This window comes from Phyllostomus discolor, chromosome 14, assembly GCF_004126475.2.
Source record: "Phyllostomus discolor isolate MPI-MPIP mPhyDis1 chromosome 14, mPhyDis1.pri.v3, whole genome shotgun sequence".
NCBI lineage: Eukaryota > Metazoa > Chordata > Mammalia > Chiroptera > Phyllostomidae > Phyllostomus > Phyllostomus discolor.
This window is the reverse complement of record NC_040916.2, coordinates 35,290,153-35,316,087: the sequence shown is the minus strand read 5'-3', so window position 1 is coordinate 35,316,087 and position 25,935 is coordinate 35,290,153. Positions and strand designations below refer to the sequence as shown.

The 25,935-nt window shown below is 46.5% G+C and overlaps 1 protein-coding gene across 1 annotated transcript in view; it reads right to left on the bottom strand.

Annotated features, from left to right (window-relative positions):
• FAM102B (family with sequence similarity 102 member B) overlaps nucleotides 1-1,067 on the bottom strand; it is a 54,655-nt gene extending 53,588 nt beyond the window's left edge. Inside the window, exon 1 of the mRNA XM_028502917.2 lies at nucleotides 796-1,067. Coding sequence (XP_028358718.1) covers nucleotides 796-935 — 140 coding nt within the window. The 5' untranslated portion in view covers nucleotides 936-1,067. The remainder of the gene's footprint in view (nucleotides 1-795) is intronic.
• Nucleotides 1,068-25,935: the final 24,868 nt, after the last annotated feature.

Genomic DNA, 25,935 nt, shown 5'->3' with positions numbered 1-25,935 from the left:
TCTTAAGGAACACTTAGCTTAGCGTAAATCTGTCAACCTAGGAATAGCCCTGACATGACTCAAGAACGACTCCTGATTTTATTCTGCGACCTGCCAACGACTCTCCCTGAGTGCCCAGGGACTCATTTCAAATTTGTGGGGGGGAGGGGGCACGGTCTTGGCTCTCGTTCTGGGTTCTAGGTGGTTCTAGTGGTTCTAGGTCCTCCGCACTGAGAACCACTGCTGGCCACGCCAAGGTGGGTCACGGAAGCACTGTGAACGCGGAACAGGGCACTCAGCTTCCCGATGAGGCACAGACGTCGCCCCGTCCGCCAACGAACACCTGCGTCCATCCAGCCCGTCCAGGCCCAGCCCTGGCTCCAGGTGCCCGGCAACCGACAGGGGGGAGGAGGCAGGCTCAGCACACGATTCCGCTCCGAGCCGGCGCTCTCGGGGCTCCAGCACGTAGGGTTATTTCTGTGAGTTTTAACAACAGCTCAAGTTCCACTTTGCATTTCACAAATATGGAAACGTCTAAGAGAAACCAGAAGCATCTTCTCCCTTCTGGCCGTTGCTCACTAGCCTAGAAAATTTAGGGGGGAAGAGCAGATCCCAGGAAGCATCTGGAATCAGGCGGGCAGGAGCCCAGATGAGCGTTATTTGCGAAGCACTTTGTGCAGATCAATACCTTGCTGACCGATTCCGGGATGGTCCCGAGAGAGGCGCCCGCGAGGCCGGCCGCCCCGCGGGAGCGCAGGGGCCGCGGCAAGACGCGCGGGCCCCCACCCCCGCCCCGCGGGCGCGCCGGCGCCTTACCTGGGGGACTCGGCGGTGAAGCTGCCGCCGTCCAGCAGCCGCATCTTGCAGAAGAGGACCCCGTTGACGAAGGGCACCGAGGAGAGCTCCTCGAGCTGGAAGTCCACCCTAAACTTAAACTTCTTCTTCTTCATCATCATGAGAGCCAGGCGCCGGCGAGCGGGGTGCGGAGGCGGCCCCCAGGGGCGCGCGGGCCGCCACCGCCTCAGCTCGGCCGAGCCCCGGGCCCGCCCAGCCCCATGGCCGGGGCCGCGAGCTGCGCGCGGGGGCGCGGCCGGGGGGCGCCGCGAGCCGGCCGGGGCCGGGGCCGCCGCCCCTCGCGGCAGTCCGGGCCGGAGCGCGGCGGCGGCCGCGGCGCGGGAGCACTCGTGCTGCAGCTCGTCTGGGCGGTGGGCGCCGTTTCGGGGCGCAGCTCTCCGCCGCCGCCGCCCGTCTGAGAGCCGGAGAGGCGCCTCTCGGAGAACCGCCGCCGCCGCCGCCTCCTCCGCGGGCCCCGGGCGCCCCTAGCGGCGGCGGCCGGCAGCGCGTCGCCCGGCGGAAGCGAGAGGGCGGGCGGGCGGGGAAACTTGGGGCGGGCGCTCCGCGGAGAAACCAGCCGCGAGGGCAGTTAGGGCGTCATAGCTCTCCGGGGTTCAAAAAACGCCAACCCGAACCGAAAGGAGGTTCCTTCTCCAGCTTGCTCGCCGCTTTTCCTCCGGGGTTGCTCCGCCCCCCTCCTCCCCAGGCCCCTCCAGCGGAGTGATTTTCCCCCTGGGACTGAGAGTCCTGGGTGAATATTATTCATCGGAATCTCCACGACGTTGTTTTCACCAAATTGAAATCCTAAAGCTAAAATTTCCCGTAGGCGCTCTCAATTCACGAGGCTTTAATATAGAGTAAGGACGAGATAGGCAAGAGCAAAAGCATTGGAGTATGTTGGCGGGCCTACCATGTGCCCAGGCACTGGCTGGACTGCTGCAGCGTCCTCTCGTTTATACTCTGAATTCCTGTCACCCAGGATAAAAGAGTACAGAACAGGTTAAAACAATAGCTTCCCTTTTCACATTTGGCTGTACAGCCCAAGAACTGAAAAGCCTAAAAATAAAAAAAAGCTCCCTAGACGCATAGCACTTACCTGCTGTCTATAGGCAGGTATGTGTCGTTTCAGTGCGCATTGCCTGCGTGCTTACACAATGCTTGTGTTCCCTCGCAGAAATCTCTGAAAGGGTGTCATTGACGAGGTTCCGTTCTCAGGTGCTCATTTATTCATGCAGTCATTCATGTAAAAATATTTCTTTAATGGGCTCAAGTGTCAGTCACTGGCTAGAGCCAATGATAAAAAAACAAAACAAGTAAAAACAAAAGCCTGCCCTCAAAATTTTTACAATCTAGCGAGGGAGACATGTGTAAATCAGTCATTAGAAAACAAAACCTAGCATCAAGGTGCGTTTCTTCAGAATGAAGAAGCAATTTGTCTGGAACTCAGAAGAGGAAGCGATTAATTGAAGTGAATCAGTGGTCTGAATTTTAACCAGCGGCCAGGATTTGGCACAAAGGGGGAGGGATGTTCCACGTGGAAGAAATAGAAGACCCAGAGGCAGAGTTTAGGATTTGGGGACAGGGGTTTGGTAGTGGATGAACTGGTTGCTCAGCAGGAGTGGGGGGGGGGCGGGGAGCAGTGGAAAGAATTAAGGGGACACCTTGAGGTTTGTAACTTGGACAACTAGATGGATGTTAATTCCATGGAATGAGCTTTGGGAGCTGGAGAAGGGCAGGGTGGGAATGGAAGGGATAATGAGGGTTTGAACTATCTGAAAGACATTCAAGGAAAGAAGGGCACCCTTAGCTCAGGTGAAAGGTTAAAATTAAAATATACATTTGGGACCTAAGAGTATTCCCTGATGGTGGAAAACCCAAAGGTGGATAAAAATGAGGGACTCTGAAGAACGTTTAAGGGGTAGATGGAGGAAGAGAAACTTGTGAAAGTGCCCGGGAACAGTCAGAGAAAGACATCAAGAAAGATGGCCTGGAAGCCAAGAAAGAGTGTTAATCATTTAATGTTCATGGTTACCAAGACCTCCCATGTGCCAGACACTATGCTGGGGACCCATGATACGAATGGAAAGACACAGGGGCTTATAAGTGAATGGAGGATAGCATAAATGTGAGGATAATATAGATGTGCAAACAGAGTGGGGTGGGGGGTGGGGAGAGAGAGTTATTCTCTGATGCAGAACCCAGTCTGAAGTGTCCGAGTCATTATGGATGAGATGAGACATTCACACGGACTACCAAGTCCAGGGGAGGAAAAAGGACGGCGTGGCTTTTCTCTCAAGGGGAGCAAAAGCCGCGGCCTCCGTCATGACAGGTCTTTATTTCTATCCCTGCACATTACACGATGGTCCTCATTTACTGTGCACGGGTTCACTTTAGGTGGTTACCTTATACAGAAAGCAAAGGAGCCAATGCTGCTAACCACATCATAGAAGAGGGATGTTTGCAAATGAAAAGGCAAAAGTAGTTGAACCAGTTACACTCATCCTTGGAAGGTTTAGCATGGATTTTAGGAAGTTGCTTTGCAGTAAGTGTCCTCAATTCAGGGAGAGAGAGTTTTAGCAAAAAGCAAGACTCGTAGTGGCCTAGGTACATTGCAGGCCTGATTCCCCACGGGAGAACCTATCCGTGGGTTTGGGTCCTGTGCATCTCCCAGTGGGAGCTGGGCCCACGCCACGCAGAACAGTCTCCTACAATGTTCATGGTCCGTGGAGAGCAGAGCAACACGTTCCCAGAAAGCGCTGCAGGGCAGTTCTGGAGCACTGGGACTGTGAGGGGAAGCAGAGTTCGCCACCGCAAATCAGCTCATTTGGGACGTATTATTTTAAGCTATTTTTTTTTAAGAAATAAAAATCTCAGAAAGAACCTTTGATGCTCCCCCCTACCTGCCTAAAGGAATTCAGGTAGGAAAAAAACGTTTAAAGGAAGGGAGCTGTCTGTCACCTTATCTTAAATAAACTACGTGCGGCCTAAGGGAGGAACCTGGCAGCCTCTGTCTGCTGGACTCCCCTGGGCGTCTCATTGTTTCCGGATGGCCCGGCAGGAATTTGCTGGCCAAAGGTTTGCTCTTTCTCACCTACCTTCCCTCTGAAGCCCCAGGCCCCTGCCTGCCTCTCTTTAGTCCAGAGCAGCCTGTGTGTGTGCCGTGTCCGCCGTGACTGCCCTGTGGGTCCTCAGGGGCCCCTATTCTATGCACCTTCTGTCCATGTATGTATATATTATACATGTAATGAATTCGGTTATTTTTCTCCCGTTAACCTCTCACATTAATTCAGTTACTAGACCAGCCAGAATAACTTAGATGGGTAGAAGGAAAATGATGTTTCCTCTCCTACAATGGAAAAGAAGCTGTTCAGTTGAAGATCTCGCAGGTCATGGATAATCTTGGCAGAAGCCTCCATAAAAGGCAGCGGCCTCAGAGTAAGATTAAAATGGTCTGGGAAGTGAACAGAGGGCAGTCAGTCACGAGGAGCGGGTGACTAAAAATGATTTTTTTCAGGTCTTTGTTACTGAGTGGAAAGAGAGGACAATAGCTAAAGGCGGAGGGAAGGCTCAAGCCTTCTCAGTACCATTCAGGAACTACTCAAGATTGATGGAGAGCCTGTTAAGTGCCAGGCGCCTTCTAGGTCCTGGAGAGCTAAGACGCAGGGCCTGTTCCATATCCCACAGCCGACGGGAGGGAGGGTACTGGAGTCTACCTGCCATAAGCAAGCAGGCGTTTTGCAGTACACTGTGGCCCTGAGTTCTGTCTGTGTGTGCTGGTAAGCGGAGGCTGCTGGGAGCACAGAACCACATCTAACTAGCAAAGCAGGTTTGTGGGAGACCCTGGGGTAAGTGACATTTGAGCTGAGGCCTGAATGCGAGAGTGGGGGTGGGGAGCGGTTTCCAGGAAGAAGCTAGTGCATGTGCGAAGGCTCAGAGGAAGAGACCCGTGCTGCAGAAGGAACTGAAAGTGGCTCAGGAATGGCTGCCGCTTAGAGCGGGGTGCGGCGACGGGGGGTACTAAACTCAGATTTGCATTTTATCAGAATCTCCAGCTGCAGTAACACTAGAGGTGGGGAAAGAGTCTAATGCTCCTTTTTAGACTCAATGTTTGATCATGAAACACCTTGTACGAGTCAAGGTCCAGGCAAGAAGCAGACATCGTACTCAAGGTGTTTAAATTTTAAAAAAAGTGTAATGAAAGGACGCTTTACAGAACTTTATTTTTTAAAAAGATTTTATTTATTTATTTTTTAGAGAGGGGGAAGGAAGGGAGAAGGAGAGGGGGAGAAACATCAATGTGTGGTTGCCTCCATGTGGCCCCCTCTGGGGACCTGGCTTCCAACCCTGGCATGTGCCCTGACTGGGAATTGAACTGGTGACCCTTTAGTTCACAGCCTACACTCAATCAACTGAGCTACACCAGCCAGCACTTTTTACAGAACTCTTCATAGGGCAGGGTAAGGGACCCACAGTCTGGTAGTACCTCCCATTATCCAAAACTAACCCAAGCCATAGGGCAATGGAACCTTGAAGGTGTAGTTTGTAGAGCACGCCCTCCTGGGGCACACAGGAGGGCGCAGAGGGTGGAGGGTGGATGGCAGTGAGGGGACAGAGAGCCACCAGCACACACCTGATGCAGGCAGGGTTCTCTGGAGGGACCCCAAACCACTAGATATATGAAAAAACAAAGGGCCTGGCTGGTATAGCTCTGTGGATTGAGCGCGGGCTGTGAGCCAAAGTGTCACAGGTTCGATTCCCAGTCAGGGCACATGCCTGGGTTGCAGGCCATGGCCCCCAGCAGCCTCACATTGATGTTTCTCTCTCTCTCTCTCTCTCTCTCTCCCTCCCTTCCCTCTCTAAAAAGAAATAAATGAACTCCTTTAAAAATAAAAACAAACAAACAAACAAAAAAACCAAAGGGATATCAGCCAGGCAATTCAGTGCTTCCGAAACCCTTGGAAGGGCTGGAGGAGCGGAAGCCAGTGGACCTTGAATCACCAAGGTCATCTCGTCTGTGGCAAACGTCACTAACGTTCACTATATCTGGTTCTCCTTTACTTCCTGGGCATACGGGAGTTTACATTTCTGGGGCCCCTGTAGTTAGGCGGGGCCAGTAACATGTGAGAAGCAGCGTGCCACTTCTAGGAAGAGACAGTGGCGAGCCTTCGAGCAGTGCCCTAGACTTCCTCTTCCTCGCTACGACAGTCACGGAGGAAACCTCGGGTTAACGTGGAGTGGCTACAAGACTGCAGCAGCCCAGATCACTGAGTCAGCACGTGGAGAACTGCCAACACCAGCAGTCGGTTCCCTGCCCCCACCCCCGCTGCGCCAGGGTTGAGATGTAACCGCCATGTAACACTGCATTAGTCCGAGATGTACAATGTAATGACTTGATTCAGGCCCAGGCTGTGAAATGATTACCACGATCACTTTAGCATCAATCATCTCCCCCGCTTCTGGCATCTGCTGGTTGGAAGTTGATGTCAAGGGAAAGGTTGGAAGTTACATGTTGAAGATGACAGAGCCTGGGTCCCTGGGGTCCCTGGGTGACTGTGTGGCTAGAGTCACTCCCTCGCTCCTCCACCCCTGACTAGGGACACTGACATTGAACTGTCGTGTGAGCAAGAAACAAACTTCTACTGTGACCTTTCAAGGTTATGTTCGTCACACCAGTGAGCATTACTTCAATACAGAAATTGTCACAGAAGTAGGGTGCTGCCGTAAAAACCTGAAGCGAGTCAGGCAGGCAGGAGACAGCAGGGAAGCTAATATTAGGAGCTGGAAAATGGACATTGATGGCCAGACATTTGTAAGAGTTGTCTGTGGTCATCGGAAGGCACGTTAAGTGCCTGCAAAGTCCATAGCTCTAGCAGAGGCCAGAAAATGGAACGTGAGTGGGTTATGCTTACCAGCTGCATTTAGAAAGGTATTAGGGAAACGAGCTCATGCAATAATAAACAGGTGTGCATGCACAGATGAAAAGGAATACAGAGCGCAGAAATTTGGAGCCCCAAGGGATTGGAAAAACCGGCTGCTCTAGACTGCAAAGAATAGGAAATGAGATTGAAAAAGCTTTTGAGCAACATGGGCCCATTAAAACTCAGCCGTGTAGCAGAGATTAGATTAGGGTGTGGCCTTCACATTTAAGTCCGATGGCCCTTTAATGTGAGAAGTATAGGGGTGACAAAGCAAAGAAAGAAGTTAGGATTAAGAATTATCTCTGGGAAAGAACTTTATTTAGTGTTACTGGCGTATGAAACTGGATGCAAACAGATCAGAAGTCTTTCGTTTTGGGGGGACTGAAATGCTACAGAAATCACGAGTCTGTGTTACAAGCTTCACGGACTACCAGGAAGTCAGGCTTCCCAACAACCCACTTGCTGTGGACTTAGAGGAAAAACTTTGGAGGGCAGAGCCACTGTGGTCCAGTGACCCCAGAGGACAATGGACACGGGGTTCCTTACAGAAAGCAGAAATGAGGCCTAGCCTGGGAACTGCCCGCCTCCCCCTGCCCTCCCCTCGGGCTCTGGGTCATCACAGTGGAATTTCGCCTTTGCAGCGGGACAGTGTTTCCCCTCCCCCCTTTCCCACCTGGAAGTGTTGACTGCAGGACGTTTGCCTCATCACTGTACGCCTATGTATAGGTGTGATCGAGGAAGATCTTCTTAGTTTATAGGTCATAGTGAGCTTCGCACCCTTGGCACCGCTGACTTCTTGGGCCAGATGGTTCTTGGCTGTGGAACTGTCTGTGCATTGCGTCGTGTTCAGCTGCATCCTTGGCCTCTCTACCCGCCAGATGTCACTCGCATCCTCCTCCTTGAACTCCCATTTGGTCCTTCCTCTCCTTGCCTCCTTCGGTCTAACGTTAGGGCACCAGTGGGAATGATCACGTCCTGTCCTCACCTCTTCATTACTGTTCGTATCAGGCAGGACTAGATTTCTCTCTCCAGAGAACACAAAACACTGATTTCATAAACTAATACATTATGGAAGGTTTAGAAAATAAGAGCCTTTGAGAAATTACTGATGCTCTAAAAAAAAAAATGCTGAGGAAATCTTTTAAGAACTCAGACCAAGACAACTTTGAATCCCAGATCTGATCTGCTGATTTAGAGCCAAATAATTTTTACAAATGAGTAAGCCAGAGATAAATGGTTTCAAGAAACCAATCCTTAGCTAGGCCCCTGGAAAGCATTTTTAAAATTAGCAGTATTTTCTACTTCTACACCAGAGGTATAGAACTTTCAGGTACATTTTAAAAATCTGTTATATTTTTGTGTTTGTAAAACCTGCAAACTGACCAACTGTAATACAAAAATAAAATAGCTTCTGTGGCAACCATAAGACCATGCCTCCCACAATATCCCTAGCTCTCAGTTAGGGCTACAGGCAGCTGGAATTCTGCAATGAATCCGTTATGACTTAACAACAATGGACATTGATTTAGAAGTTCCCAGTATTCATCTCAGGTCTGCTTCTGATGGTTTGATTTTGAGCAAGTGACAACTGCCCAAGAGAACTTTCTATAATGACAGAAATATTCCCTGTGTTGTTCAATATGGTAGCCACATGTTGTTACTTAACATGTGAGAGAGATGTGGCTGGCGTGACAGACAAAATGAATTTCAAATTTCCTTTAGTCCTAGTTCATTTAAATAGTCACATGCGGCTAACGGCTACCATACTGCACAGAAAGCGTTTCTCACGCTCACCCACTCAGCAAGCATTTGAGCGCCTGTCGACGACCAAGCATCAGGCTCCGTGGGAAAGGCGGGTCATCACAGTGTCTTTGCCTTCAAGGAGTCAGCAAGGAGAAAAGCTAAATAAATCTTTGCTGAAACATGTGCTTCAATAAACATGCAAAAAGCACCACGCACGCAGAGGAGAGGGCAATGACGAGAAGGTGAATCATCTCTAAGATCCTCTCCAGCTCTCAAACTATATGAATTAAATTCAACAAATATTTACAGAGCACCTATTTCCTGTCCAGCTCATGGCTGGTTTGATTTCTGAGCACGGCATTATCACTCAGGGACAGTAGCTGACAAATAGGATGGGCATTCTTCTTCTGTAGATTTGTGCATTCGATATTTAGTGAGTGTTTATATACCAAGCACTTTGCTAAGCATGTGTGAAAAAAATGAATTTGATCATGTGTTCAAGGTGATCTCAAAAGTGTATAGTGAAAAATAAAAGCATAGAGTGAAACAAAAACAGACTTTGACTCTGTGTTTTGAGAACCAAAATTACTGGGAGATGGGTTTGGTTCTATTTAGAGTTGAGAGTGTTTCAATTCAACGATATATTTATTGGTCTGCATATTACTTTGGTCAGTCACATTTAGGACTGATGAGGTTTCAGATATTATTTCAACCATCTGGAGCCAAATCAGCAGCCTTGACTTGTATTAATAACAAAGAAAGTGGAAATGAAAGGACTAGGCATGCGTGTCCATTTAAAACTACCCATAACACACACACACACACACACACACACACACACACACACAAACTACCCGTAAGTTCTGCATTAGAATATATCAGTTAGAATAAATACTTTGAGGAAATATTTCTTAACAAGATTATTATATATTGTTAGCTAGATATAAACACATATTCCCCTTTCAATGTTCTTTTTTTTTTTCCTCATTTACTGGCATCTGGCTACAGTACCAAGTCAGTATTTTTCCATGCATTCGATTATGTCTTCTTTTACATAAAACTCTTATTTTCGTTAAAGGCTGCTTATTTATTGGATATATACATACTTATTTCTTCACCTATTATTTATGTAGTTGCCCAGTATACAAGGATTCAGTTAGAGGATATAAAGGCAAATAAGGGTTGGATCTTCTCAAGGAGCTGAGGGGCAGGGGAGGAAAACAGAAGAGAGTGGAGAAAGAGGCATTTACGTAAATAACTACCCGAGCACTTCAGAGGAGGAAACAATTGCTTCCAGATGAGAAACGGAGAGCAGGCTTTGTGGGGGATGTGGCGCGGAGCTAGACCTTGAGCCCTGAAGGAAGCGAGGATCTGCAAAGGCAGAGGATCTGTAAAGACAGAGAAGGAAGGAAAAACCATTTCCGACTTGAGCCAAGGCAGAGAGGGGCAGGAAAGCATCAAGTCAGGGAGGAGCAGACACTGGGGTTGGGACAAAGGAAACAATAGCTATGAAGAGTAGAGGAAAACCCGGTTGGAAACAGACTGTGGCCAGAACCTGGTTTTAAATGCTAGGCTGGGTGGTCGAGACGTTATTTCGTAGGTTGTGAGGCATTTAGATAGAGCAAGCGAATGAAAAATCAGAGCTGAACGTTAGGAACAATAACCCAATTGGAGTGTTTGAGACACCTTGGGTCGGTGAGAGGCTACTGAGGGGCCAGTTAGAAGGCTAGTTATCACAGCTGTGCAGACAGCGGGTTACGAGGCTTTGCATCAATGGGCCCTGGCTAGCTACTGCGTATGGTGATGGAATAAGGGAAGGAAGCGAAAAGTGACTTCAATTTTATAGAGCTCCATGGCAGAGAGGATGCTGGTACTTTAAGCAAATTTAGGGGATGCAGGGGGAAAACCAGATCAAGACTGACACAGAAAATATGCTCCTGTAAGGAAGAAATACATTTGCACTCCATTCTGAAAATGCATACATTCGATTCACTTTTCCTGACCCTGGCGATGAAAACGGGAGGTGCTCCGGGGGAGGGACATCCTGGATTCTGCACTGCGATGACGAGTGTCCCGGTTACTTGCGTTCAGTGTTGTTTCCTTGTTTAAGCATCTTTATGTTCTCATACTGATGAGTCGGAGAAATGTCTCTTGTAACCTTAACCTGACCTTCTTGGCCAGCCCTGTGTCTGAGGTGTATAGATTTGTTTTTTTTTTTGCTGCATTTATAACAAGGACATTCTCAAAATAGCACATGCGATCTTTATCTTCAACAATACCTACAAAAAGTGCCCGCCTATGCATGGGCTTGATTTAAGCTCACATGCTCCTAGAACACTTACACTAAGGGTTTTCTAGGTTAAATATGATTTGATGAGTAGATTTCAAGTAAAAGCCCACTGCCAATTTCTGCTATTGTCGTGGCTAAGGCAATCAAATATAATTTCCCCATTGGTACGAGCAATGTTTATTTATACAACCTTTCTAAGAAGGAATATTCAGATTTCAGTAGAATGGGTTTAGATAAACAGGGTTTTCAGGGTTTGCCAATTGTTAGAAATTACTGATGCTCTCAAAGAAAGCTCAGAAAATCTCTTAAAAGTTCAAACCAAATCAAAGCTCAGAAAATCCTTTTTTTCCCCAAAGATTTTATTTATTGATTTTTAGAGAGGGAAGGGAGGGAGAAAGAGAGAGAGAGAGAGAAACATCAATGTGCGGTTGCTGGGGGTCATGGCCTGCAATCTAGGCATGTGCCCTGACTGGGAATCAATCCTGCGATGTTTTGGTTTGCAGCCCACGCTCAATCCACTGAGCCATGCCAGCCAGGCAAAATCCTTTAAATATTCAAACCAAACCAAAGTACTTTCTAAAGAGGTGGGTAGGGGAGACCTGCTGTGAAGGGAGAGGAAAGGGAGTCCATTTATAACACGAAGTGTTGGAAGAGGTACCTTCCGCCATATCTGGGGGTTATTTTCAATCTGAAGAGAATTATAGTTGGAATATACAGTAGGCCTATTCAGCCGGATACTTTGAATGCCATATTTAACTGTACTCATTTTAAATCCTAAGAGCTATCTTCATAAGAAGCTTTTATAATTTAAATGTAATTTAATTTAATTGTTCTGTGGGAGAGGAGGGCCAAGACTCAAGGTATGTGGAGACGCCCCGTACCGTGCCCTTTCTTTGGCACACTTCAGAATGCCAGCTGACCGCCCCTCTTCCGTGGGAGCATGCTTGATCCGTCAGTTTGGCCCCAGGAGATCGCAGGAAAATCTCACCCTGATGGTTTTACTATGCAGCAAAAAGCAGAATGACAAGGTGGGTTATAAAAACTAAAAGAAAAAAAAAAGTTTCCAAAGACACGTAGGAAAGGAAACTGAGGTAAAGGCACAAACAGCTGACTTTAAAGCAGGTTTTATCAAAACTATTCAGGGATTTGCTTCAATTTCTGGCTTGGTATTTAGCACAGACTTGATTTCTTAACACAGAGCTTGGCAATTCAAGCACCTTCATTGGTGGAAACCTTTTTTGGGGGCCAAATACATTGGCCTTGCACTGATACAATAAGGCCGGGCCACAGCAAGAGTGATGATGCTGCTTTCCCGTGCAGACGTTAGTGGGGGGGTGTCGTGGTTATGTGGTATGGAAGGGGCGGGGCAGGAGGAAGGGGCTCCCATCTGTCTTTGCTGATTAGAGTGGCATTTGTATCAAACAACAAAGATAGGCTTTAACTGACACTGTAGACATGTTCCCGAAAAGTTGTATATAAACTGATTTTTTTTATTGTCAGTTAAATCTGAATGGCTATGCTATATTTTCAGAACTCCTTTACTTACCTTTCTGATTGATCTTTAATTGGCAGAGATTTCTTTCTCTTTTTAAAATTTTTAAAAAGATTTTATTTATTTATTTTTAGAGAGAGGGAGAGAAACATCAGTGTGCGGTTGCCTCTTGTGCACCCTCTACTGGGGACCTGGCTTGCAACCCAGGCATTTGCTCTAACTGGGAATCGAACCTGCAACCCTTTGGATCACAGGCCGGCACTCAATCCACTGAGCCACACCAGCCAGAACTCATTATGTTCTTTTGTTCTTAGCTATAATGCTTGTGACTATGGGGAATTACACTGACTAACTTAACAAATTCTGCATGCATTTCCCCCCCAGTAAATTGTATAAACTTTATTTCCGTTGAAGAGTGTATATTAAATCAGTTATGTCCTGATACCATTTCTTGAGAAGAAAGTTCTGATTTGAAATTGTATTGTTTCCTTCAAAATAATGTACAGTGCTTAGTTGAATAAGAAACTGATGACATCTTTTAAAACATTTCCTTTTCACTCTGTCTTATTAAAATAAAATCTATCAAGCCCTTTTAAAAAATGCTGTAAGCGCTTCCAATAAATGATATTTTAGAGTTAACAGAATTTAAATATATTTTCCACATGTGCACTGTTTTGTGCCATTTTTTGTTCAAATCTAAGCTTCTGAGCTTAACTGCAATTTTTCTGAGAATATTAGTTGTTTGGTAAACATTTTGATGAGTTTATTTAATGACAAAAAGCCCACCCTGCATTTACTGCGTGAGAAGTAATCGCTCATTTCTTCCAGGCAAAAAGTAAAATAAAATAATATACATATAGTACTATATGATAAGTATAAATATATATAGTTTTTTAAATTAATTTTACTCTCCCTACTTTTTCTTTTTGAAACTTCTATTTACTGGATATTGGGTCTTCTGGATTTTGTTTCATCTTTCCCTAAAGTTTTCTCTCATTTTATGTTTTGCTTTATGTTCTAGGAGAGGTCCTAGAATTTGCTTTTCAGTCCTTCTACTATTTCATAAAAATTTCAGCAATTAGATGCCTAATTTCCAAGAACACTTTCTTGTTTTGAGTTTTTACTTTGGTGTGTGTGGGGAAGTTGGGCTGAAAGCTGGGAGCATCTAGTTCTAACTTCATGAAAACAACATCTTTCCAAACATCATTGTTAATGCTACTGTAAAAAGTTTCAAGCATCTTTTTCTATTCCATAGATAATCTCTGCTCATTCCCTAAGATCAGTATTATTGATCTCTGTCTTTCTCTTTTAGGTTGCTTGTCTTTTTTCTTGTGATCTTTAGTTGCCTGGCATGTTTATTTATTTTACTTTTTTAAAAGATTTATTTATTTATTTTTAGAGAGGGAAGGGAGGGAGAAAGAGAGAGAGAGAGAGAAACATCAATGTGCGGTTGCTAGGGGCCATGGTCTGCAACCCAGGCATGTGCCCTGACTGGGAATCAAACCTGCGATGCTTCGGTTCGCAGCCCGCGCTCAATCCACTGAACTACGCCAGCCAGGGTGCCTGCCATGTTTAGAATGGGGTGGATGTTCTAGATAGCTTTTGGAAACTTCTTAACTGCTGCACAGACAGGTCTGTTTCTCTGTGGGATAGTTCTGTGTATTTGGGAGGGAAAATTAATCATGGAAATGCTGGTTACCCAAATAAACCTCCAGATTACAATGCTTTGCACTGTAGATGTTTACGTCTCATCTGTATCACGGTCCAGCGCAAATGCTTCTGATTGGCAGGGGCTTCCTTGCACGTGATGATTCAGAGGGTTAGGCTCTTTCACTGGGGCTGCTAGTGTCTCCTTCGGCCTTGGTGTCTTCTGCTTCCGGCTGCCAGAAAGAGAGACAAAAGCCCTGGCCTGGAAGTGGCCCACATCACTTCTGCACACATACCACCTGTTAGAAGACCACACCTGCACGCAGGCGAGGCTGGAGGCAGCCCCTGGCTGGGCAGCCACCCCCTGGAAGAAGCATCACACTGAGGAACAAGGAGCACAAATTCTTGGTACACAGCCAGCTGCCGCTTCTATAAATAGCCTTATTCATGGTTGTCTTGATTTTAGGGTAAGCATGCTGGAGCCTTTTAGTTTTGTGTGTGTGTGTGTGTGGGGGGGGGGTAGGATAGATTGGCACTCCAAAGTACAAAAATGGTGAGAGTTTATTTGGGCCACTGGCATTCAGCCTTAGTATTCTTAATTCTCCTCAGTTTATTCAGTTTTTCAAGACAAGAAACTTTTTTTTATAAATATATATTTTTAAGATTTTTTATTTATTTATTTTTAGAGAGGGGAAGAGAGGGAGAAAGAGAGAGAAACATCAGTGTGTGGTTGCCTCTCATGTGGCCCCCATTAGGGACGTGGCCTGCAACCCAGGCATGTGCCCTGACTGGGAATCGAACCTGCAATGCTTTGGTTCGCAGCCTGAGCTCAATCCACTGAGCTATGCCAGCCAGGGCCTTTTTTTTTTTTTTTTTAAATCAGGAGTCCAATGCCAGTAGGTATTCCATGTACTCAGGAACGGGAGGCGAGAGTGGGGGACGCAGGCAGGTGTCTGGTGCAGTCTCCGCTGCCCCTCTGCCTCCCGCACTCCAAGGCACCTGCCCGCCACAGCTGAAGCTTCAGGGGCGTCCACCACGGACACCGGCCCTCTCCTGCACTGACTGTGGTCCCCGCATATTTTGAGCTGTCCATCCTCTCTTATCTAACCTCACCACAGGCAGCTTCCTAGTCTCCTTCCATCTTCCACACAATTCCTCACCCTCCTTCTGTTGTCTTAACCATCCTGGGTTTGTCCCTGTGTTGTTGTTGGGTCTCAGAAGGTAGGGAAATAGGGAAGACAATGTTTTTTGTTGGGTTTACTGGATCGGTCTTGAAGCCTCCCTTGAACTGCTTCTTGTGGAAAATTCCGAGTTTCCTTGCAGGTACCTTCAGAATGTCTGTCCAGTGTTCTATTTGGATTCTTTGATTTTCTTAAAAAAATGTAACTCTCCTACCTGCTCACTTGCGTTTAAAGCATGTGCAGATCTAGCACCTCAGAATGTTAGCTTTCTGTCTTCTTACCGGTGAGCACGAAAGGCCAGGTGGCAGTGTGATATGTTGGGAGGTGTGTTGGAGGATATTTGTTTCCGTTACTCTTTCAGGTCCATTAACTTCTGTCCGAGGAGTAAGCTGGAGCCATTACTGGGGTCGTCTTCGCCCTTTTGTAACTGCCTTGGCTGCGTTGTGCTAACGTTATGGCCTCCGCTGGAACAAAACGATGGACAAGAAGCAGCCATTTCTGTCATTGTGATTGCTTTGAGAGGTTTTAAAGGCCATTATCTTCTCCCTTTATCACTCAGAGAGACACCCCTCCAAAACACATGGCTTCTCCCGAGAAAGCAATGTGTTTCCTCCTTTCTGATAACAAGAATTGTGCAAATGGACACATTTTCCTTTATCGTCTGTGTCTCAGTGGCCTCTCGCCTTGACTTTCTACTCCACCTTCAAACTGGGTCGTCTCAGTCGGCAGCTGGCTCCCATCTTCTGCCTGCCTGCAGTTCTCACCTAGGGACCAGCTGAGTGTAGCATCTTCGTCTGGGTAAGGAAAAACAGAAAATGATTACTTCTTTGTGATGATTTGGGGCTTTCTCAGTTCAGTGTATGGCACACACTTGTAATAATTGGTCTATTTCTTACTTATCTCATAAATGAAAACATAAAATACATAATAACTGGAAGACTAACTAAAAGGAATGTTTTTCTTTAATATTTTGATAATGTGACCATGGATTTCTTGTGATGGAACTTTCTGGATTCTACTAATAGAGAGGGTATTGCTCTATCTTCCTTTATTATTCAATCTCTAATTCTACTGGGTCTCAAAATAAGCAGACACTGTTTATGATGGAAAGCCACATATATTTTATGTTGTGCACATTACTATCTAAATATTTATTGTAAGATACCTCAAAACCACTATAGAATAAGGCAAGGCACATACACACGAATATGAAAGTAGAGTAAAAGTAAAATTAAATTAAAATAAAATGAAGTGAAAAGATTAAGGAAAGTAAAGTAAAATGAGGTAGTTGATTGTACTTTGGGATATGTCTATTCTGAATATAACAACTCACTTCTCTTATTATTTCCATTACAGAAAACCACATTTTTCTCTTTTAAGGTTTCTTTGAAGACATACAAAAATGGCATGACTACTTGTACTGGATTAAACAGTGTTCTGCCAAAATTCATGTCCACCTAGAACCTCAGAGTATGATCTTATTAGAAATAGGGTCTTTGCAGACACAATTAGTTCAGACGAGGTGACACTGGATTAAGGTGGACCCTGAATTCAGTGACGGGTATCCTTATAAGAAGGTCACGTGATGACACAGAGAGACACTCGGAGGAGAAGACCATGTGAAGGAGGAGGCAGAGATTGGAGTGATGCAGCTAGAAGCAAGGATTGCCGGCAACCACCAGAAATTAGGAGAGAGATAAGGAAGGGCTTCTAATGCAGAGCTTCCGGATGAAGCCAGCCTTGATTTCAGGCTTCTGGCCTCCTGAAGTGTGAGAAGGTGAATATCTGTTGTTTTATGCCACCCCGTTTTTGTTAATTTGTTACAGCACACAAGTTGAGCATCTAAGTGGGTGCTCCATAAATAACTGCCCACTGGTACCCTTCAAAGGGGAGAACTGATTGTCTATAATAATCTAAACAAGAGGCACTTTCACAATAATGTTAAACAAAAAGTCCTGATAAAAAGTTTTCTTTTTCTTCTCTGCCTTTTTTTCTTTCCTTTTTGTAGAAAATATACTGTGGTTCTATATAAAGTGCTTTTATCATAGTTGCATTTTGAATAGCTTTGATCTCAACATTACAAATCTGAATGATAGCCAAAGAAATTTACATAAATAAGTGGGATCAAATCCCATGCTTCAAACATACTACTACTCACAGAAAACATAAAGAGATTTTTATAATTTATTTTCTGTCAACATCTACAGCTGGATCAGTACACCCACGACATCGAGTTTCATGAACTTGACTACTCTTGAAAGATACTGAGAAGACAGATAAACAGTATTTGCAACACTTATGATTAAACTAATGCAATGTATTTCTTTGGTTGGTGAGCTTTCATGATATTGTAGGGCATAGAGAAAAAAAGTAAAATACAATGAAATAAAACAAAAGTAAAAATGTTTTTTTCACTGCATTTTTCTAAATCACGAGTGTTGTCTAAATCATGAGTGCTAGGATGGATCTATATACTTTATATATCCAACACACAGGTATATAATTAATTTGGGGGAAAAATATTAGTTGAGTAAATTATGTTTACAGAAAAATGCCCTCAATGTGGCCCATAAAGGCATCATTCTGGTGTTCTATCACCCTCTACTGGTCAGTGAGCCAAATTACATTTAGCCTCCCCCCCCCCCCCCTCCCTGCACAGTGGATTTGTTTTTATAAAAACTAAAAAAAAATTCTTTTGTTCATTTGCTGAATCTAAAGAGTCTGCTCATCAATAAAAAACTGTACTTCAAATAAGTACTTCATAATTCATCTGTTTGTGTAGAGGAGCTCTACCATCAGGCTGTGAGCTCCTCGTGTCTCTAGCAGCCAGCACACTGCTTCGCACAGCATACACACTCTGTAAATGCTGTATAAATCACACACTGTGGCAATTTGCATAATTATGACAATATTCGTTTATCACTAGTCTATAAAGTTTTTGTTTCATAAATATCACTCCTGTGTAAAATAGTAAAACAGTGATTTTCAACGTATTGATTTCATACAAAATGCTCGTTATTTTCACTTTGATCTATTTTAACAGTTTCGACGCTAGGTATATAGTCACTTTGATTATCATTTAACCCGGGCATTTTTCTGGTCACCGGTTATTTTGACTAGTTGTGCATTATTAATTGAGGATGTTTATTGATTAGGTGGGAGACCAGGAACAATGGTGGCTTTTGTCTGGGTTTATGTCTATTTCACGTAAACATAGTCCGCAGGCTGACGTCATCTGTCTTACTGCTCCTTGCCGCCTAAACTGTGTATACTGAGTGGAGCAAACAGGTGCAGAGCCTTAGAGGGAGGCATAGCACAGTGGACGCCGGTACTTTGGCAAATATTTGGTATTTAGTTCTGACCAAAGGTGCTGATGGAACGAGAGACGGAGCCTCGGCCTAGTGAGAGGAAGAGAGAGAACTGGCCCAGGATGGCCCTTTGGCGGTTGGTGTACAGCAACCTTGGCTGTAAGCACAAAACTGAAGAAAGTTCCCATAAAAACATGTAACATGCATGGGACTACCCTCAGCCAGTTTGGAGTTTGAATGAAAACTGTGCTGTCTGGGAAGCCCCAGCCAAACGGTAACCTGAAAAAACAAACAACAACGGTGGCGGGGGAGGGGGTGTGTGTGGTTCCAAGCAGCTAACGCGCAGAAGCAGATCTGGAACCAGGGCTGTTGACAAGTGAGGACTCTTCTCATCCTCTGACTCGGAACGCGCAGGCTTGGGACCCGTGTTGCAGCGGCAGTCGCTAGGTGGCAGGCAGGCGCCTCTCCCTCCCAATCTCCCTGGCGGCTGGTGCCCAGAGCCGCAGCTGGGCTTCTCAGGGTCACCGTGCGCCTGGCGACTGTGCGGTGCCACGTGGCTGGCCAGGAATGCTGCTCCGACAGCCTTTTTGAAGCGCTCTTCCAGAAGTTGGACCACCATGGGTATGGATGGGCATCCCCCTGGGCCAGGGGGAGGACAGGCCGCAGGGTCAGTGGGGGCCTCCCAAGAGCGAAATGGGGGTGGGGCTTCAGGGCACAGATGTCCTTTCTGTCACTCCGCTATCGGGACACTTTCCACACATTTGTGTCCTATCAGTGAGCTGCGTCAGTGTAACATATGGAAAACTTGACCATCTTGCCTAAATGGGGAGGCCAAACCATGGAAAAACGTCAAGAGCCCGCTTGCATTATTGCAACGTTAATGAAACGCCCCAGTGAGGCAACTGCCTGTGGCCTGTGCCCAGACTCCGCTAGCTCCCGGGAACAAAACCAGTCTGCTGGTGGCTGCGGGTGGCTGCGGGCAGCTGCCCCCGAGCTCTCGCCCAGGGTGTCCCATCGCTGCGGAATTGCAGCGCCAACCGCAGCCTGCTCCAGAATGCTCCCGCCCCAGGGCACTCCCGTGCGCGCACTTGTTGCTCATCGTTCCAGTTCCATCTAAAGGCATGGAGGCGTCTACACTATATTGTAACCTTGTACCATTTGCTATAGCGGAGAGTTATGAAGCTTAACAGATGACGTCAACACCCATCACATCCACAGCCGTGCATTTAAGCAGCTGACCTGCTGGGGTAACAAACAAACAATTAAAAGTCCCTGTTGTAATTTAAGCTTCTCTAGGAGACGATCAGGCCCGGTAGCAGATGGGAGTGTGCGTACGCACACCTCTGTTTGGAAACCCCCCAGGGAAGGGACACCAGGTTTTGTAAAACTATTTTTCTTGTGAGGAGGCTGATTCCATTCACTCAGAGAAATAATAATTAGTAAGTTTCCATATGATGACTCTGAACACACGAGCACGGGGTGCATGTCGCCTGGGGAGTGGGCTTCCCTTCCCCACACAGCCCTCTGCTTCCGGGTCCGCCATAGGCCGGAAGTCCGCGGCGTTTGGCACCTCGCACTCCAACTTCCGGCGGGCCAACTCTCGCGTGGTGCTGGCCGGGTTCGCACGAGGCTGCGCGCGCGAGGGTCCTGTGCGGGCGCCCGAGAGCGCACAGGCGCCGGTACCTTCGCCCCGGCGGGGGTCCGGAACCGCGGCCGCTGGGTCAGGCCGTTGCCATGGCCGCGCCGACGGCTCACACGGGCCCCCTGGCGCCGCCATCGCCGTCGAGGAGGAGGCGGGTGGCATGGCGGCAGGGCCGGATGTCCTCACTACGGCCTGGAGGAGAGGCGGCCTGGAGGACCCCGCCGCCGCCCCGCAGCCCCGGAGGGGCCGTGCTGCGCTGGCTGCGGGGCTTCGTGCTGCCCACGGCGGCCTGCCAGGAAGACGAGGACTACTTCAACTACGAGATCCTCTTCCAAGACCTTGACCGCAACGGGGACGGGGTGGTGGACATCATCGAGCTGCGGGAAGGGCTGAAGAACTGGAGCTCCACATTTGGCCTGCAGTCGGAGAAGGTGACTGACCCAGAGGAGGTGGCGCCGGGGGTCCGACGGACAGACGTTGGGGGGAGCGGGTAGCCAGACTTGCCCTTCCTTTCTGGAGCCGCTTTCAAAGGCCTATGTAGGGAGGGGCGGAATTCTCTTCTGCGGGCCCCTCACACCCAGTAATGCAGCCCCTGGAAAGAGGATCCCAGCCTTCGAGTGACCAAAGCCTTTTTTTCCTGCGCTTTTCGGGAGTTTGGGAGATGCTGAGTGCGTTTCTGGGGACTCATTCGACATTTACTGACCACGGCCCAAATTTCAGGAGCTGTGTTAGCCTTTGTGCACGCAGGAGTGAAAGACCTCTTTAATCAGGACCTTCGCACCTCGAGGCAGGCACAGATGGGTCCCCAGACCTGCCGTCTCTTTCGCACAGCCACAGGGTGTGGGGCGAGTCAGACCTTGAGCCGCGGGTTTGCACGTCAGCTGACTGTTCGGTGCCCCGCCCGAGTGAGGGATGTCTTCCTTCTCTCGACAGCTCTTTGACTCAGTTATTTACAAACCGTTTAGATGGAAGTTTCAGGATATCAGGGGAACATTAGTCTGTTTCTCCTCTATCAATGCTGAACAGTCTGTAGACACTACCCTGCCTGTTTCAGCTCTGTACCAGTGAGGTGTGTGTGTGTGGGGGGGGGGGGTCCAAACAGTCGCATGGCTCAGGAAATTCCAGAAGAGTTCTGTGCGCCTGAGGAAGTAAATGAAATACACACACACACACACACACACAGTGGGTATATATATAGTCATGAATATATATGTATATATGTATTTTTTTCATTCTGTGCTCCAAAACCTACTGCTCTGAATTCATTTTCATCTCAAAGTTTCATCTACATGGCTTTATTTTTAGTCTCTGGTTCTACTTCCTTCTCTTAGCCCGGAATTCCGGGACGCTGCACCTCCACCTGTCAGGTATCTCAGGCTTCTGTTAGCCTGAGACCGGGTGTCGGAGAGGAAACCTGGGGGAGGCGGGAGTCAGAGAGGAACCACAGGGATATAAGAACATTGGCGCAAACACCAGTACGGGGTGTATACCGCACAGGAGGCAAACACAAGGCCTGCGGGCCCAGTCCGGCCCTCCACCTTGTTTTATCCTGCGGTAGCTCGGAGCTCCTTGCCCCTTAGTCAAGGAGTAGTTACACTTACACGGTCCTCAAATGACATTCGGCCCTTTGAAGGCAACCTCGAGGCTGATGTGGCCCCCGGTGACAATGAGTCTGACACCCCTGGTACTGTGTCTTCAGGAATGCTAGCTCATCCTGGGAGGTGATCATCTCCAAGCTGTCCCTGGGAAGGAAACCACACATTTGTTCTGTCACAGCAGGCCAGCGGCTCCTGGGTTGCGCCGTGTGTGATAGGACTGGCGGGTCCCGTGGTCATTATATGGCCCCTTGGTTGTAGAACAGGGTCTTCGGTCCAGTGCAGTGTAAGGTATGCACTCGTTAACCCTTGGGCTGTCCTCATGGCCGAGGCTCTGCAGCCTGGAGTGGGTGCTCGTGCTGTCCGATTCTGCTTGTGTGTGACCTGAGCTGTGCTGTCCATCGTAGGGGTTGCTGCTGGGCTCACCCAAACTTGCCGCCTGGTGGTGGGTCTGACAGCACCCAACTCAGGATAGGCAGTCTGGCTGTGTGGTCATTTGGCGTCCTGTAGTGAAGCACTCTCTTTCTGCCATGGCCCTACAGAATGCCAGGAACTGTTAAAATTTTCTGCTGCAGATTTTTTTTTTGGGGGGGGGCTTGCTATAAATTCCATGCAACATTTTTCTAACCACTGGTCCGGGAAGTACTTAATTGATGTGGTAGCCTGCCGAATCTTCGCTGACTATTATTTCTCTCCCTCTGGAGTGCATGTATCTTAACAAGGCTGACACCATATTGCTACTTCGTGTTCATTTAGTCCAATTCACATGATATCATCAAACTCATCAAACGCTTCTCCTTGCAAATCTGACTGCTCTCAGAGAAAGATCCCACTGTACGCCTGGCAACCCAAGTAGCCTCTTCGCAGTTCGAGGCGCCTCTCTTTCCCTCATTCTCTCTGTTGTGTCAGGGGTCAAGTCACCTCCCGCTGTCCTCAGACCTTTGGCGTCTCGTTGCTTTCCTGCTACCTTCCCCCCAGTTCAGAGGCTCATTTCTCCACTGGGTTTTTGCAGTAGTCTCTTTACTGATATTTTTATTTTTTTCTGTTTTCTCTCTCTCTCCCCCATCCACGTCCACCACTGAAATAACCTCTCTAACACTAGTCCTGGCATTCCTCTGCTCAGAATTCTTCAGCAGAGCACTGTTACTTACAGCCATATTTCCCAGCTTCGTGAGGTTTGCTATAATTAAGAACTGACTGTACTATTATTTACCTATTATTTTAAGTAAATACATTCATTTGCATGTCAAGAAGTTATTTAAAAAGTAAAGACATTTAACACTACTATAGCTGGAAAACTATATTAAAAACAAGCATAAACTTGCCCTGGCTGGTGTGGCTCAGTGGATTGAGTGTTAGCCTGTGAACCAAAGGGTCGCTGGTTCGATTCCTAGTCAGGGCACATGCCTGGGTTGTGGGTCAGGTCGCCACTTGGGGGCGTGTGTGAGGCAACTGCACATCCATGTTTCTCTCCTCTTTCTCCCTCCCTTCCCCTCTCTGTAAAAATAAATAAAGCAAAAAAAGAAAAAAGAATATCAGCATGTTAACACGCTGATGTTAAAAAAAGCATAAGTTAAACAAAATAAAAATAAATTAGTGTTATTGATTTCTGACTAAATACTGTATTGTCTGAGAAAGCTGAACCTGGGCCTTATCCTTTGATTTTTTAAAAAGTTGGCAAGTAGTAAGGCATATTAACTGAGACATTCTCCATGATGTCATCAGAGGGATTGAAAGGTAATTGAAACAGGAATAGTTTTCTCATACTGTGATTTATTGCTATTTAATTCTATTTCCACGTAAGAAGTATATTCCACTCATTGGGAAATACTTGTTGGGAATTGATTTGAAATTCTTCTTGTGGGCTCTAACTCCTTTCATGATCTCTCTACCTTCCTTATTTCCCACTTTTCTCCCTTGTGTTTTGTCCTTAGCAAATTGGAACTATTTAGGGTTGTTATGAAGATTAAATGTATTAATATGAATGTAAAGTGCTTAGAAGTCAGTGCTTAATGAATAGTAGCTGTTGTTATTATGACTTTCATTATTACTGTGTTTGCTGTAGTTGACATACGTTCTGCCTGCTTGCAGATACTGTCACATGTTCTTGGAATGTCTTTTCCCATTTGTCTGCCCACTTAATGCCTATTTTCTCTGCCGTCTCAGCTCAGGCACTCTTCCTCTAGGAAGGCCCTCTCGAATCCCCCACAACTCCACTGTGCCTGAGTATGTTCCTGTTTCGTCCCCTAACGTGCTCTCTTTGGCCCTGGGAGTGGTCTCTGCTCGCCTGTACCTTCCTTCAGGGCACGGCCGCATCTTCATGTCTCTCTATCCCGAGTGCCTAGTCCAGGGCCCCCCTCTCAGTACTTCTCAGTTCAACAAGTACTGACTAGAGGCCTTTGTGTGCCATGCTTTATGCCAGCTATTAATGGTACATAGATGAGCGAGACGTGGCCTGTGCCCTTGACATAGGAGTCCACTGGAAATAGAGATGATATGCATTGACAATTACGATTATTAATGTTTTGCATACAAAAGCCTAATACCCCAGTGAAACTTGAACATACACTCTTACTTCACAAGGCCTGGTCTGAAACGATGAAGCTGTGGGTCGTGCTAGAATTTCACATACTTTATCTCATTTAACTAACAAGGGTGTGAGGTCTCTGATGGCAAGAACTATGAGTCTTAGTGTCTTGAATCTTTTAAGGTACTTGGCATTCATTTGTAACCTAAGGTAAATACTCCTCAGCATCATAATTATTTGGAATGACATGGTGGCTATTGACTCTAGTATTACACAAATTAAAATAAAAAAGATTGCTTCATGTACTTAGCCTTGCGGCTGTGATGGAAGAACTAGGCCAGAGGCTGCTGACGGAAACCAGCACGGGTCAAGTGCACCCGTGTTGGACGGGGCTGGGTTTGCAGTGGGTCTCTGCCATGGTTTCTTCTTTCTTGCAGGAAATTTTTAAAGCTGTAGATACCAACGCTGATGCAGCATTGGACTTCGAAGAATTTATGCAATACCTTAAAGACCATGAGAAAAAAATGAGGCTGGCGTTTAATAGTCTGGACAAAAATAATGATGGTGTGTATGTGCGTGTGTGTTTTATTCACAATTAACTTACCATGAATAATAACCGTCAGTAGTAAAGGGTAGGTTTACGAGTCTTGAACTCGTACTCTCAAAGATTCAATTCTATTGCTTTTTAGCAGAATTTTTTAGTTTCTAAGAATAATATATAAACTATATTAGTATTTTAATTTCAATGTGGTTACCATCTTTTTAATAAAATAATTTTTGCCCTCTGAATTTATAGTTTCTTGGCTTAGTGAGTAGGTCTCTCCTATTCATTCTTTTGCAATATATGAGTTGAAATGTCATGGTAGTTTTAAAAATGACATTGTTTTCTTACTGACTCTGGAAATATTTCAGTTACAGGAAAGTTAGATAACACCAGAAAGCTCCTGAAAGAAAGTAAAAGTTACTTGTAACCCTGCTGTCTAGCGATCAGGTTTAGCATTTTAATATATTTTCATGTTTCTTTCCAGACTTTGTGTGTGTTTTTTTTTTTTTCTTAGTTTCTTTCTCTCTCTTTGAGTGAAACTGCAGTCACACTGTATTTATAGTTTGGTATCCTATTTTTTATTTTAATGTAATATAAGCATTTCCATTTCATTTAATATTCTTCACACACACATAATTTTTAATGACTCTATAAAGTATTCCCTCTGTGAGTAGACTTATTGAATCTGTCCTGTATTGTTCGATGTTTAGGATGTTTCCAGTTTTTCACTCGCACGCGTCATGCTGCGTGACGCGCCCACGCTGTGCCGCGGAGGGAGGCGCGCTCCGCCGTCCTCCGGGGCAAACCCTTACGTCCGGGAGACCGCCTGTGGGCGCAGACGGCCCCCCCGCGTCCGTGCGGGGCTCGCCTGCCCCTGTCAGTCAGAACCCACCCGTACCCTGTTTAAGAAACACGTTAACATTTAAGTTTTGTGAAATCTAATGTTTCTTCATTAAAAAATTTCCAAGTGTACTAGAAAAGGGATTTAAAGCTCCCACTGATGTAGTCGTGGGTAAAACAAAATACAACCTCAGTGTCAGGGGCTTTAGTGGCCTTTGAACACCCAGGTGGTTACATTTCTTTCCCTTAGTACCCAGACCACAGTGCGTCAGGCTTCCATTTACTTTCCAGAAGGAAGGTCAGGCCTTTCCGGCCCGTGCGCTGAAGCAGCTCCGGGAAGCGCTGGCCGCACTGCTGGCTGGCGTCTGGGAGTTAGACTTGGTCGCCACTGGCTG